Raw genomic sequence first — 16,397 nt, 5'->3', positions numbered from 1 at the left:
ACAGTGGCAGCTGCTAATTGGTGGCTGTTACTGCTACTGGCATAGTTGCGCCTGCTAATCAGTGGCTGTTACTGCTGTTGATATAGTGGCAGCTGCTAATCAGTGTCAGCTACTGCTGCTGGCATACTGGCAGCTGCTAATCAGTGGCTGTTACTGCTGCGGGCACAGTGGCAGCTGCTAATCAGTGGCTTTAACTTCTGCTGGCATAGTGGCTGCTGCTAATCAGTGGCAGCTACTGCTGCTGGCATACTGGCTGCTGCTAATCAGTGGCTGCTACTGGCATACTGGCAGCTGCTAATCAGTGACTGTTACTACTGTAGGCACAGTGGTGGCTGCTAATCAGTGGCTGTTACTGCTACTGGTATAGGGGCAGCTGCTAATCAGTGGCTGTTACTGCTGCTGGCATAGTGGCAGCTGCTAATCAGTGGCTGTTACTGCTTTAGGCACAGTGGCCGCTGCTAATCAGTGGCTGTTACTGCTACTGGTATAGTGGCAGCTGCTAATCAGTGGCTGTTACTGCTGCTGGCATGGTAGCGGCTGCTAATCCGTGGCTGCTGCTGTTATCATGGTGACTGACGTACTGGCAAACAAAGGGAGAGGCAGAGCGGCAACAGGCCCCTGCATTTGGCATTGCAGCTACACTATGGGGTTAACAACTGTAGAAAGCTTTGGAGGCCGCCAGAAATGCATGCCTGGTTTAGTGTGAATTAGCCTAAAAAATACATTTTAGGGGTTAAAAAAAAAAATCACCAAGGATCTCATTTTACATGAATTTCTGGGTTCCAGTCAAAACAGGGAAAAAAATACTCTTTCATTATCTTGAGGTTCCAACTCCCCCCTCTGCTCCTTCCCAAAACCTGGCTAGGCTGTCTAAAAATACAAGGCAGTTATTACCACAGCACAGCTCTGAAAGTCTGAGTTCCGGGCTGGTGGGTGGTGCAGAGACTTAAAAGTTCTAAAGGCTTAGGTGTGAAGTGGTTAAAAGAGCATGTTTAAAAGCGATAAACGTCTAGACTTCGCAGATCAGCTGGTTTTATCCCTCCAGTTCATTCACTATTTATTTGAAAGGCTGAAATCTTGCTTTCTTCTTCAGCTGCTGCTTTTTATGTATGCTAAATATAATTATGCCATTACAAGTTAGCCGCGTACCACCCACTGCTGCAGCTTGAGAAATGATCCATTTTTTCTCCTCATTTTTTTGTGAGGTGAAAACGCTGGGATGTAATCTTTTGACTCGCGCGTTCTGCAGTCGGCAAGTGCAGCAATAACAAATGAATCATTTCCATTAAAATATGTTGAATTTCTAATCCACTATTTGGGCTGCCGATATTAAGCTGAATAGATTTTTGGATGAGCAGCTGCTGAACTCTTACGGGTCAACACCAATTCTGTTTCTTAAAGGGACGCATTCATGATGATTTATCTACTTTGCATATAGATTTATGCAGATGTCTTTTTTGCGGATTTACTCTGACATTAATGTGAGAGCCTTGATGGAACTTGTGGGAAGATCGTCAACAACACAACAACACTTCGCACCTCACGCTTAGGCAGGGAGCAAACTTAAAGAGGACCTGTAAGGCTACTGTGCCTGCGCAGCCGCAGATATTGGCCGCGCAGCTGCTGACCTTGCCAGGATTTGTCAAGGGACTTTCGGAGGAGCCAGCGCTGGATTCCCTGAGGCTACAGAGGACGAGGAAGCCTCATTGGGATCCAGAGGCTTCCCCCTCCCGAGGTAGGTATCCCAGAGGGTTTTTTTTTTTTTTTTTTTGCAGAGCTCAACACACACCATACAATCTTGTTTGTACAGATTTACCAAACCTATGTAGTATAAGGGCCAACAGATTGATAATACTCTGAATGATTGATTGGATAAGCTCTTAAGGTGGCCATACATCTCTCGACTTGGCAGCCGATCAACCATCCGATTTGATAATTATTATCGAATCGGATGGAAATTGGTGCCGCCAAGAGCATGCCCGATAGATGATGCAACCAATTTTGGGATGAAATCTGCCGCATATATTGATCGGACATGCTGCAAGTTAGGTCGTCGAGATAACACTGCGTTATGTTGAAACGAGCAACGAAACCCCGGCACTGTCCCCCCAATGTAAGATGTGCTGCAATGCAAAAGAGCTTCTCTGAGCTGTCTAGCTAACGAAGTCAGAGAGCAGTGCTATTTTTTGAGTCAATTATACATCAAAGAAACAGTGAAAGACAGCTTCAGATAAGATTTTACTGCAGAGAAGTTCAAAGGATCATTATCTCTGCTCTGTTTCATAGTTTAAGATGCAGAGTGTGCTTAGTAAACTACAAATATTAGAGAATGATGCAATGTTATAAAAAAAAAAAGCTATATAACGGAACATAAAAATATGAGTCTCTTTTCTTTGCTACCAATGTTCTATTAATTATCCATACTACAAATACAATTAATTAAATCAGAAGTTTTCCTCTCTTTTTTTTTTTCGCTTCAGTGTCACTATAATATATATATATATATATATATGTATATGTATGTATGTATGTACGCACGCACAGGAGATGACCATGACCCTAACACACTTGGAGAAGCCAGACCGGAGCGATTTGGGAAAGGAACGTGGCACTTGATGGCTAAGAGCTGAATTGTTAGTGCAGTGTAGCTTAGTTGGGAGGGCAGTAGGGGGTTAGGGTAGTGCAGTGCAGTGTAACTGGTGGAGGCAGCAGGGGTTAGTGTAGTGCAGTGCAGTGTAACTGGTGGAGGCAGCTTGGGTTAGTGTAGTGCAGTGCAACTGTTGGAGGCAGCAGGGGTTAATGTAGTGCAGTGTAACTGTTGGAGGCAGCAGGGGTTAGTGTAGTGTAGTGCAGTGTAACTGGTGGTAGCAGCAGAGGTTAGTGTAGTACATTGTAACTGGTGGAGGCAGCTTGGGTTAGTGTAGTGCAGTGCAACTGTTGGAGGCAGCAGGGGTTAGTGTAGTGCAGTGTAACTGTTGGAGGCAGCAGGGGTTAGTGTAGTGTAGTGCAGTGCAGTGTAACTGGTGGAGGCAGCAGAGGTTAGTGTAGTGCAGTGTAACTGGTGGTAGCAGCAGAGGTTAGTGTAGTACATTGTAACTGGTGGAGGCAGCAGGGGATAGTGTAGTGCAGTGTAACTGGTGGAGGCAGCAGAGGTTAGTGTAGTGCAGTGTAACTGGTGGAGGCAGCAGGGGTTAGTGTAGTGCAGTGTAACTGGTGGAAGCAGCTGGGGTTAGTGTAGTACAGTGTAACTGGTGGGGGCAGCTTGGGTTAGTGTAGTGCAGTGTAACTGGTGGGGGCAGCTTGGGTTAGTGTAGTGCAGTGTAACTGGTGGAGGCAGCTGGGGTTAGGGTAGTGCAGTGTAACTGGTGGAGGCAGCTGGAGTTAGTGTAGTGCAGTGTAACTGGTGGAGGCAGCAGGGGTTAGTGTAGTGCAGTGCAGTGTAACTGGTGGAAGCAGAAAGGGTTAGTACAGTGCAGTGTAACTGGTGGAGGCAGCAGAGGTTAGTGTAGTGTAGTGCAGTATAACTGGTGGTAGCAGCAGAGGTTAGTGTAGTACATTGTAACTGGGGGAGGCAGCAGGGGATAGTGTAGTGCAGTGTAACTGGTGGAGGCAGCTGGTGTTAGTGTAGTGTAGTACCATGTAACTGGTGGAGGCAGCAGGGGTTAGTGTAGTGTAGTACAATGTAACTGGTGGAGGCAGCAGGGGTTAGTGTAGTGCAGTGTAACTGGTGGAGGCAGCTGGGGTTAGTGTAGTGCAGTGTAACTGGTGAAGGCAGCAGGGGGTAGTGTAGTGTAGTGCAGTGTAACTGGTGGAGGCAGCAGAGGTTAGTGCCGTGCAGTGTAACTGGTGGAGGCAGCAGGGGTTAGTGTAGTGCAGTGTAACTGGTGGAGGCAGCTGGGGCTAGTGTAGTGTAGTTCAGTGTAACTGGTGGAGGCAGCTGGGGTTAGTGTAGTGCAGTTCAGTGTAACTGGTGGAGGCAGCTGGGGTTAGTGTAGTGCAGTTCAGTGTAACTGGTGGAGGCAGCAGGGGTTAGTGTAGTTTAGCTTGAATAGAGTGGCTTAGAAACAGTTTTGGGGGGAAAGGTCCATAAGACACCCCTGAACTATAGACGCACCTAGTTTTAGTATTTTTTTTCCCCTGTAAACCTAGGTGCATCTTATATTCCCAGAGCATCCTTTATGTACTTTTTAGGCTAATTCTCAGCCTTCTTTTCTTTGTACTTTCTCAAACACGAATAGAGATGGACAATGGGATGCTATTCATTCCAGCATGCATGCAAATTTTATGCAGCTTGGAATTGCTCGGTTGCTTTCTTGGACGACCCGGTGATTTCCCCACTGGAAAACGATGTTGCAGTAACATCAATACGGCATTTTATGGCTAACTATAAGGCACTTACAGAAAGCAGCATTTATTACACCTGTAAGTCACCAGCAAGTATTTTTAAGCTACATAAGCTTGGATTATTTATAATAAATTAATTGAAGCGCTGCTTGAATATGTATCACTCTCAGAGCTGAATTTGTCTAGCGAGTATAGCCGTAATGAGGGCCATAGTGGTGCTTCTTCAGTGATGTCCTAACAGGAGAGAATGGACACTTTGACATTTTCCTTTGACGCCCGTACATTATAATAGATGTGCTTGCTCTTTATCTGTGGATGCAGGCATTGGTTGTTCTCGGCAATCAATCCGCTGTTATTTAACAGTGTGCTTCTTCTCCCGAGTCTGCCGTCAATCTGTCAATCATTCCCGCGGACGTCTAAAGGTTTTAGTCACATTGAGTCGCTGATACTGAATGGTCCTTCTGCGGTTTGGCTTTGAGCGGCTCATTCTCAGCTCCTCAGCTTTATCTTGACTTCTGCCTTTTTGAAGTTCCATACTTTTAAGAAATTCTTTTCTTTTCCCTGTACGTGACTTGCCGGGATCCTGGAGGGTGCAGCTGTCACTGCCGGGGCCGGGAAAGTTCAAGGACTACCGGCTTAAGAATGAACTCTATTATTCTTTTTCCCCCGAAGAGGCTTATAAATATGATACATGCATGTATATGTTACGTGTGTGTGTGTGTGTGTGTGTGTGTGTGTGTGTGTGTGTGTGTGTGTGTGTGTGTGTGTGTGTGTGTGTGTGTGTGTGTGTGTGTGTGTGTGTGTGTGTGTGTGTGTGTGTGTGTGTGTGTATATATTCTCGTATATATGCGCTGCTGCACAATGAATATAAAAATCTTACCTCCCTAGATTGTGTTTGATTAAAAATACATAGTTTAAGGTTACCCTTCTATGAAAGCTGCATATTAAAATGCTCCAGGGATCCAGACTGCTAACCTAACATGCATATTTTGAGCTTTCCTTAAAAGCCGAGTTTGTTCCATCCTGTAGACCAGGAGTGTCAAACGTAATCACATGATGGGGACAAAATCTGAAACGCAGTCTTAGTGCTCCTTTCCATTTGCAAGGCAGGTGGCAGGACGTCAACGCGGCTCTGCCTTGCATCACGTGATTCCCCCAGAGGCAATTGTGATCCCATGTCAATGAATGGGACCGCTGTGCAATCACGGCAAAATGCAGGCAACCATGCACTGAATCAGCTGTGAATCGCAGCGCATGTATGGAGACATCAGACAGTGCAGTCTGTGCACTCTCTAATATCCTTGCGATTGCAATTCAAAAAGTGTGGCTAAAAGCATGTATATGAAAACGGGCCCTTATTTGTCAGTCAAATTGCTTATTAACCTCCTTAGCGGTAGACTGAGTCAGGCTCGGGCCGGAAATCAGCAGCTCAGAGCGGTAACCGCAAGCCTGATTCAGGGTAGTCGCCAGTAGGGCTATGCAGAGCCTGTGCACAGTGGGCATTTGTAAGGCCTCGTTCACATCAGGGCCGTTTCTGTGCGCTTTTTACAGCGCACTTCCCTGTGCGATCAGCAAGGTATTTACTTTCCCATGTAACTAAATGTAGCTGGTTCACATCTATGCGCTGCGCTGAGCAGCGTTACAGAAACGTAGGGTTGCATGCGTTTCTGTGCGTTGAGCTGGAAAGCGCACATCAATGCAAGTGAATGGGTGCGCTTTTTTTAACGCATAGAAGCGCGTACAAGCGCATAGAAGCGCATGCGTTTTTTACCCCTAATTGGAGAAAAAAATACATTTACATACAAAAACAAAGTTTTATTGACAACTGCTGCTGGTACAACAAGCAAAACGTGCTTTAAAGAAGCGCAGCGCAACGCACAGAAACGCGCACTAAAATGCACACAAGCGCATGCGTTTTTTACCACGCGCTTTCACACGTTTTTCAGCGCAGCAGATGTGAACGAGGCCTAACTCACCTCTCCTGGGATCCAGATGCTGGCTGCCATTCTTGTTCCAGTCCTCGGAGGATCTCCATCCCTTTGGTGAGATCATTGTGATACCAGATGTCGATCTCACAATAGGGTTAGAGCGCCACCCTATGGACGGAGGGACAATTGCAGCGCTGAATCTAGGTCATGCAAGTTATATACAGGCTACAGCAGATCTATCTAGCGGCATGATTTTTTTTTTCTTGCTTTTAGGTCTAAAACCTTGTGAAACATTTGCATCGCTAGGGAGAAGACAAACTCCAGGCTGTTTTGAGTTTTTAATCTATGCATGTAAAGGACAAAAAGAGAGTGCACCTTCCGTCAGAACTGTGGTACATTTATTGATCCAAGTTTACAGCATCAAATCGTGGTTATTGGAGGTGACAAAAAAAGAGAGACAGATACCTCATTCATTGTGCTGCAGGTTGCTGGTGCTGGAGGTGGGAGTTGGGGACAACGGTGGGCCTAGCGATGGCCGTTTCGCGTCCACACGGACGCTTGGTCACGCTGCGTTCCACTGCCTCCTCTCCTCCCCCCCACCCCCGATCCCCTTCGCCTCTCTCCTCTTCCTGCCTCCTATACAATACGGAGCAGCCGGGGACACGCATGTCCCCGAGAGTCGTTCGTCGCGGCAGGGGAAGCAGAGCGGGGAGGCTGCAGACATTGCTTCTGCCAGCACCCGCTCTGAAGGAACGGCAGGATTCCCCTGCCGCGACGAACGACTCTTGGGGACACGCGTGTCCCCGGCTGCTCCGTATTGTATAGGAGGGAGAGGAGAGAGGCGGGGGAGATCCGGGGGGGGGGGGGGGGGCAGGAGGAGAGTAGGCAGTGCGAAAGCCGGCGGCTTCATCTATTACATTGTCGCTGGCTATATTCAATTAAATTAACCAAGTTGTAATACATTTCTAACATTGGCCGCTGCACTGCGGCCACTTCGCACATTGGCCGGCCAGAACGCGAAGTGGCCACACTTCGGGTTCTGGCCGTAACATATACACAGGTGACTGCCTGAGCCCCATGCAATGCATTACCTCTGAGGTTAGCGCAATCTGCTGGTGACTCTTTCCCCAGCATTACGTCACCTTGGGCAGCACTACCGGATTGAAGTATGCTGCGCCCTTAAGCTCGCATGATATGTGCGTCATGCATTCCATTACTATGGCACGCTATATGCAACCTATGCGACCTATTGGTCGCTTGCATTGGGCCCTCTTGGCTTCCGTCCGGCTACTTGGAGCATGCCCTCCGCACAGCGAAGCTCCTATCACAACGGGCGATGTGACGCGGCGGAAGAGGCTGGGTTATCCGTCCTTATGCCGTGTCGATTCACATCCGCCCTTTAGTGGAACGCAGCGTGACCAAGCATCCGTGTGGACGCGAAATGGCCGTCGTTAGGCCCACCGTTGTCCCTAACTCCCACCTCCAGCACCTGCAACCTGCAGCACAATAAATGAGGTATAGCTCTCTTTTTTTTGTCACCTCCAGTAACCACGATTTGATGCTGTAAACTTGGATCAATAAATGTACCACAGTTACAGGCGGAAAGTGCACGCTCTTTTTGTCCTTTACATGCATAGTTGCTGTGAACTTTCTTCTACGGTTTGCACCAGCGGAGCACACTTCTAGCAGCAAGTGAGGAGAGTACAGGTTGCAGTGTGCATGTATGCTTGTGCCACTATCAGCATAACTTCTCACCAGTAATACCACAATTTAAAGGGGAAGTGCCACACTCTTTTCCTGCTCTTTGCAACAGAGTTTTGAATCTAGCCTGCCGATAGAGGGTCTTCTTCCTCTCCTTTCTCCCTGTAAAGTTGCGAGAGGTGTGTAATGATAGGTTTAACTCACCCAATCGCACTTTCAAGCACCAATCTCCATGGCCACGGCGGCATCATGTCACCAGTTGATAGTCAGTACATGCCGTTGTGTCACATGGTTCCTCTGTGGCCATGGAGATCGCGGCTGAAAGGTGCAATTGGGTGAGTTAAACCTATCATTATGCACCGCTCACAACTCTGCAAGGAGGCGCTACAGGAATACGGGGCAGGAGAATAATGCGGACCGCAGTGGAAAAAGATTGCCCGCCCCTGCTACAGACTTTTTTTGGGGGCTGTCACAACATTTGTGGTTGTTTATGTAGACCTGTATACATATTCTCTACCTTCTGCACCATTTAGATTTTGCCCACATAATAATCGGTTTGGTATTTTTGTACATTGGCATAGTCACACAATACTTAATCCACAAGGTGGTGCCTAACAGCAGGATAAAACATAACTTTTATTGAGATATATAAAATCAGTTTGTTGGAACAGTCCACAGCTGAATGAAAATACAAAAGTGCTATTAAGAGAACAGCCTAATGCAGGCAGTGAAGAGACGTGTATGAGGGGAGAGCGTGAAATGAATATTTCTCTAATAAATGTATGGTTGGGTGCCATATCTTCCATACAGCCCCACATGCCTAATGAAAGCGAATACTGAATACAGTTCAAAACGTGGCTATTCTCAAAATAGAAAGACCATAGCTGTGTAATCAATACACATGGTGCATATAACTCAATTCCGAGTTATGAGACTAAATGGTATGATAGCTTGCTAGTGCTGTACCTGGATATGAACTACCTGCATTGCAGTTTCTGGCTAATGTGATGTTTGTAATGTGATGATAGCGCTTTGTCACCTCTGACGAATCCCCACATGTGGCAAAACATGTTTATTTTTTTTTTTTATTTTTTTTTTTGGGGGGGGGGGGGGGGGGGGACTTTTTCACAAATAAAGCACCAGCAGCAATTGTTTTTTTTTAGCTGCAGATAGTTCTTCCCAACTCACTGTTTATTTCTTAATATGCTATGTTTTATACTGCACATAAGGTCAATAATCTCCTTGTGGTTTAAGGCATGTGCATTGTATGTTTTACAGTTGCATTGACCCCACATGTACTCCTGCACCAATCAAACTTTGCCCATACTGTCCAAACAGTGTCCAATTGTGTTATTCCCTCATGCTTGTGCTCCAGGTTCCCCACTCCCCCATACCCTTCCAGCCCCCTTTCCCCTTTGACATTACATGTACCATGTACCATACATGTACCATAGATTAGCATGCATGACTGACACCACTCCAGCAGCCTGTGACAGTTCATGCATGTACAGCTTGGTTGTATGGCATCCACAGTGCTATGGAAAGGGGACTCTTTGTAGTGCTCTGAACCTTCGTCTCTGCATAGCGACAGCACCTGTCACTTAGCTGTAGCCGAGGGACTTGTCTCTATGAGCTTATGGCCTGAATGGTCACCCTAGGGATCAACCTCTTTATGCCACACATTTATAGTGAGCTTGTAGCGCCTCGAATACCGTAAGTCTAGTATCTAAGGGTTTAGTTGCCACTAAATAATAAGAATAATAACATTTGTGTAGCGCTTTACTCTTGTCCTACTCCAATCGTTTTTTAGTCGCTGCGTCCACTATGGGCACTTTCAATAGGCCACCCTGGAGTGTTAGGGAGTTTTGCCCAAGGACTCCTCACTCAATAGGTAACTGGCTGCAGCCAGGGTTCGAACCCTTGTCTCCTGTGTCAATGGTGGTGACTTCAACCAGTACACTATTCAGCCTCCAATATTAGTACAGATTTACTTCAAGCGCCAAAAATACAATAACTGAAACTATACAGCCATTGTTCCACATTGATTTCTCAGGGGTGCTATTGTTTATGCACTCTGCTCATAAATCCCACCACCAAGCCCCTTCCAATGCTATTTAGCTGTAGTAGATGCATGGAAATCCTGTTGTTTTTCCGAATAATGGTCAGCAGCCACAGAGGGTTAACTATCTGAGTTCCCAATCTATTTTGAAAGTTTAGTTCCCTTTAACGTGAACCTGTCATAATAGCGATATGGGGGTAACCACTGCTGACGTACTTTGGCCATTGGCTGTCTTTTTCATTCAGTAACTTCACAATTAAGCAAGTCATTGACCTGGGATGACCATGCAAAATGGGATTTCTATCTGCATGTTGATTTTCAGGCACGTTACTTGCTAATTAGCGAAGCCCTTGGGATAAGCATGACTGCTAGGGGACTAACATATCTACCATACAAGCCTGCAATGGTCGCTCTTATATTGCTGTTATGGAATATTGCAGCTGAGCGCAGGAGTAGACTTGGGTATTGACAGGAATGAATTGGTGGAGTCAGCTCTTTAAGGAGTATATGATCAGGTTATGATGAATGGCTCACATTAAATAATAAGGTGAAGTTTTGCGTTTAATAAAATGCTTAGGCTTTTCTCCCTTGGGTCTGAAAGTTCCCGTGAAGAACAGAGTGAACCAAATGACATATTCTCTATACAGGATTAAAGTTTCGGATGTCCTCGGCTGCTCTTATTCTAACGAGTCAGCTTTTAATAAGGTAAAATGAATCCTGTCGATGGGTGGATTCAGGCCTGCTCCATCTGAGGAGTACAAAGTCAATTGAGAGATTTGGGGTTCAGTAAAGGTACGTTCATTGAGTTCTGCTCAATCTATGGAAGGACTGATTTTTGTGCTTTTGTTTTTATTTGAAAAAAACCCTCTGTTTTGGTTGGGCTGAAATTGAACAAAGCCTCGCCCAATGGTAGCGATATCTGGTTGATTTCAACCAAATATTCATCCAATATGTGTTTTTGATCTCTAAGGCTGCTTACACACTAAGACGTTACAGGCGCACGTTAGTGCAGCCTGTAACGCTCCCCCAACGCACAGCAATGTAACACAAGTGGGCTGTTCACACTGCCCACGTTGCGTTACATATAACACTGCACATTCTGCCGAAAGTGCAGCATACCATAGCGTTACAGCGGCTTAAGCCGCGTTAGACTGTTTGCACATGCTCAGTCATGTTGGGGAGGAGCGGAGAGCGGCCAGGCACATGGCTAATTAATATTCACTGCACTCAGTGACGTGCAGTGTTTACTTCCTGGTGCGGCCGCTCTGTGCGGCGATTGGCCGGCGGGTCCACGTGATGCCGCATGCGTCCAAAAGTACGCATCACGGACGCCAGAGTGAGCTGCACAACGCGGCTCACTCTGACGTCCACATCGAAGAGCACCAGGCGTTGCGTTAGGGGCACGTTATGCGACCTTAACGTAACGCCTTGGTGTGCAAGTAGCCTAAAAGTGGTAAAAACAGTAATTCGATCTACCATCAATATGTATACAGATGCCTGGGCAATCAACTTAAATGTAACATTAATCAACAGAATTTTTGATTTTTAGACCGATATTAATCAATTTTCGATGATCGAATAGCCAAATAAAAAACCCCAGTATATTCAATCCACCCTTGGTTCGGTTTAAGAACCAAATCTAAGGCCTTGTTCACATTATAAATCACCAGCGCTATCGCAAGCAATGAATGATTTATGTAGCGATTTTGAAAACGTTTTTCTAATCGCTTTCAGATCGATTTGTGCTCAGAAAAACGCTTTTCTTAGCGCTTTTGTGTAGCGATGTTCTTTTCACTTCCTGACGTTACTCAGGAAGTGAACTCTTTGCTCCAGAAATGAATAAATACAATGTATTTATTCATTTAAAGCGCTCAGGAAATCGCTTTTCAAAGCACTTAGCGATTTCCCTATCCTTTCTATTGAATTGCAAACCGCTCTAAAATGTTGCAGGAGCCGCGTTTGTGATTGGATAGAAAGCTCATCGCTTATGTGAGAACACTCACATACGCTAATATTGCACTAGCATTTTTTTAAATCGCCAGCGCTAAAAAAAACAACAAAATCTTCCCTAATATGTACAAGCCCTAAAGGTCAATTAAACACAAAACTTGATACGTTTTTAGCTAGCTTTAACCCTTTAGAAAAGCAAGCATTGTAGAGATGGTCAAGAGTGCCACTTAAGAGGAACTGTAGCCAAGAATTGAACTACATCCCAATCAGTAGCTGATACCCCGTTTCTCTAATAAATAATCGGGGGGGGGGGGGGGGGGGGGTCTGAATTTGATATTGTGGTAAAACCCCTCCCCCAGTGTGATGTCAGGATCTTGATCCTGACTGTTTCCTGTCTGTGAGTCTTGTTCCATTGTTGGAAATAACAACTGATCCCAAGCAACCAGTATCTCCCTCTGTGCATATTTATATCTATAAAGAAAATGGCAGTTGGTGCTGTCTGTTTTTTTGTTTTGTGTTTTTTCCATGTCTGCCCACTGGTAAAGATGATTGTGTGCAGGCTGTTTGTGGATCAAACAATATGAACAAATTATATGGCGAATATCAACCACTTATTGATCTCCCTTCTATTTTTTAACTTCCCACTTTGAAATGTATTAATTTATTTTTTTCCCCTTTTCGCTAAAGCTCCTCTTTAAAGCAGCCTTGTCTTCCTCCTAAAATTTCCTGGACTTCCTGGTTTAGACGTCCAGCCACACACCTCTACCATCTATGTGAAGCCTTCACCTAATTTGTCAACTTCTCTGAATAGGCCCAACCTCACCTGTCACCACCCCCCCCCCCTCCCACACACACACACACACGTTGTAAGCTAGCTCTGGTATAGTCCATAGTCGGATTCTCATATCTGACTTTGAGGACTTGCTATAGCTCAATAAAGTCTTGTTAATGGCAGGGCAGCCACCAATGCTGCTTTGGTTGGAAAGTTTCATAGTGTACAAATACATACCTCCCAACTTTTTGAGATGAGAAAAAGGGACACTTAAGCCACACCCACGCCACACCCCTGGTCATGCCCCTAGTCACACATACCATAAAGATTTCATAAGAAAAATATGTTGTTTTATAATTCAAACCACATTGGTCCTTTCTATCCTGGTTCATTTTCCTTCATAGTAACAATTAAAAATTAGTAATATATTAATTTAAAGGATGGGAATAACGTTTAGAGTCAATCAAACACATTTTTACTATAGAAATATAAATATTTATATAGAAAGAGGGACAAAGTCCTGAAAGAGGGACAAATGAGGGGGAAAGAGGGACAGGGCTCCCAAAAAGGGACTATCCCTCCGAAAGAGGGACAGTTGGGAGCTATGTATAATAGTCCATTTAGTACCTAATGTGTCATTACAAGGTCACCTTTATCTTTACATTAGACCATAAAGTAATATTCATCTAAATTATGTTCAGCCTGATGTATCAGTTGTGGTGTACCAAAAAAAAGATGAATAATTGAAGTCCAGAAATGGCGTTTCCAAGGGATATGATGCACCAGACAGCTGGTCTTGCTGTTGGCATTGGTCACATGGTCTCTATTAAAATAGGCTCCAGGGAGTGACGTTCAGACAGAGCTAGCCGATTAGATGTTTTGGCTCGGTGCTGAAACTCCTGCTTCCCCCGTTGCCCTTTTGATAGAAAAGTGAAATATCAATTTTCACAGGCCATGCGCTGCGTAACGAAAAGCAGTTTGAGTATATTAGGAGTGCTTCTAACTATATGGCAAAAGGTTGTCCATGTTCAACAGGAAGCACTTGTCATGTGACCCTTTCTCCCTCTGGCATTGGCATTGTTGCTTTCACAGTGATGAAGTCAATACAGAGTAGCTTATGCACGTGAAACAATAAAGCAGAGATACTGGCCAGCTCTGTCAGCACTTTATAAATAGACCAACAATTATATCAATTGTCCGATCATCTTTTTCAGGGATTATTACTATTGTTTTATAAAGCGCCAACATATTCAGTGGCGCTGTGCAAAGTAAGAAACAAACATGGGGTACATAACAATACAGACAATGGTATACACCTATTTACAAAATACAGAATTGATACAGAATACAGAATTGGTAATTAGCTTACAATCTAAAGGAATAGAGGGAAAACAAGTGGTGGGGTAATATACAATAAACATACCTAGAAAGCAGTGTGCTTTTAGGATATCTAGTAGGAGTGTAACGTGGCCTTAGGTCAAGGGGGGGGTGGCCTAAGGTAGAGCATATGCTTGTTGGAAAAAGTGAGTTTTGAGGGAGCAGTTAAAGATATCAAAGGCTAAAGAGTGACTGATGTGTTGTGGGGGGGGCATTCCAGAGAAAGGGGTGAAGCATGTGTAAAATCTTGTATACTTGAATGCGAGGAAGTAATTCTAGAGGAGGACAGAAGAAGGTTATGAATCTATTTTCTAATGATGGTTTCTATTGTTACAGGGCAGTAGGTACAGTTACAGGTAAAAGTGCTGCTGTCGGTTAGTTAGTTTTTTTATTCCCAGTGCAGCAACAGTGAACGCTGAGGAACATCTGAGGCCTGCCTGTTGCTTGGCCAGGTCCTGAATAATATAGCATGCGAAAGATAAGCAAATTAAAACTTAATTGCGGACATATGGCGGCACATCACCTGAACAGTTTCACTCCTAATTACGGAGTGCCTTCTGACGCCGCATCGGCAGTTTTGTTGTTTTTTTTTAGCTTTCCTCCCCCTCCAGTGTTCAGCCTCGCAACCAGCCCTCACCCCTCATTTGTTAGTCCGTACTTGATGCAAATTACCCCGAGCAGCCTTCTGATCCTTACACTACCGCGAACGGACATTTGCAGTGATTGCCTGTTGTGGCAGAGTGAGACAAGTTTTAATTATTCAGCGCGTGGTTAAAAGGAATCGGTCTTCACGTCGAGGAAAATGAATTGTTTTGTCAGTAACCACTAAACGGTGATCAAAGCGAGTGGTTGTTTGTTTGAGGGCGCCCTGTTATGTACGCGTGATATTTCTTAACGTCTCCATTCATTAAGAGTTCCTTTGCGGTGTCGAATCTGGGAAAGGGTCTCGCGTTGATGCAACACTGGTCCTTTCCTTCCTGTCACCAGCATTAATTCCACACGTTCTTCTGTAAATTAAATCTGTCCCCGCCATTAATTCTCCGGACTTCAGACGGATGGAATGCCCTTCAGCTAAGTGGCTATCGTAGGATGTTGTAGAGTGTTGCTGGGCAGACACATCCAGGATTTAAAGACCCGAGACACCTAAACTGTTATTGATTTTGCAATGACTCTTGCCTTTCAGATCAACGGAACTTGGGGATGTCCATGAGAGTGGAACGCTCCACACTTGATCAAGTTAAAAAACGATTTGAAGTAAACAAGAAGAAAATGGAGGAAAAACAAAAAGACTACGACTTTGAGGAGAGAATGAAAGAACTGCGGGAAGAGGTGAATGCATTTTACAGGGTCCATCAAACTTTATGTCCGCACTTAAAGAGCACTTATTGCCTATACACAGTGAAGGCTCCCATTTATTGTGCCAAGGCAATATTCATAAGCATCCATCTTAGCCGTTGCCTCGGAATGGGTCATATCATTGAGGCGCTTCGTTAGAGATTCTCCTAAATCTCTGATTCTTTTTAAATTGATGTGCTATTTTCACGCTGCCTGTCTTGTGCAAATGGCGAGCCACATTAAAGAAGTTCCCCATCCATCCATTTTTCTTACATGTCAATGCAGATTTCAAAGTATTACTTGTCTCCATGTTGCAGTTTCCAGGAGTAGTAAAAGGTGTGGAGCCAGTACATGAGCTTGACTTTCTTTTCCAGTCTTCTTTGCCTCTGGGTTCTGACTGGCTTAAAGGATACCCGAGGTGACATGTGACATGATGAGATAGACATGTGTGTGTACAGTGCCTAGAACACAAATAACTGTGCTGTGTTCCTTTTGTTCCTTTCTCTGCCTGAAAGCGTTAAACATCAGGTATGTAAGTGGCAGTTCCTGTCTGAGTCAGGTCTGGGTCAGACTACAGTATGACCCTCACTGATAAGAAATTACAACTCTAAAACACTTTCCTACCAAAAAAATGGCTTCTGAGAGCAGGAAAGAGATAAAAAGGGTCAATAGTTAACAGGGCTGTGGAGTCGGTACAAAAATCATCCGACTCCTCAGTTTATGAAACCACCGACTCCAACTCTGAATCCGTAGTCTAATATTTACCAGGGCAGTGGATTTTGTACACAATTCATCCGACTCCTCAGTTTATGAAACCACCACCTACTCCAGGTACCCCAAATGACTCCGACTCCACAGCTTTGATAGTTAATAGATTTTAGCTCTGGTATACTTCAATGAATGTCATTGAGTAAAACAATAAAACAGTAAA

General features: G+C 44.9%; 1 protein-coding gene across 1 annotated transcript in view; it reads left to right on the top strand.

Moving 5' to 3' along the window:
* Positions 1–16,397, top strand: part of ZMAT2 (zinc finger matrin-type 2) — a 57,344-nt gene that overhangs the window by 28,121 nt on the left and 12,826 nt on the right. Inside the window, exon 5 of the mRNA XM_068277804.1 lies at positions 15,315–15,460. Within this exon, the coding sequence (XP_068133905.1) occupies positions 15,315–15,460 (146 nt within the window). The remainder of the gene's footprint in view (positions 1–15,314; positions 15,461–16,397) is intronic.

The sequence above is a fragment of the Hyperolius riggenbachi genome, chromosome 3 (genome assembly GCF_040937935.1).
Source record: "Hyperolius riggenbachi isolate aHypRig1 chromosome 3, aHypRig1.pri, whole genome shotgun sequence".
NCBI lineage: Eukaryota > Metazoa > Chordata > Amphibia > Anura > Hyperoliidae > Hyperolius > Hyperolius riggenbachi.
This window is presented reverse-complemented; position numbering and strand designations above follow the sequence as displayed.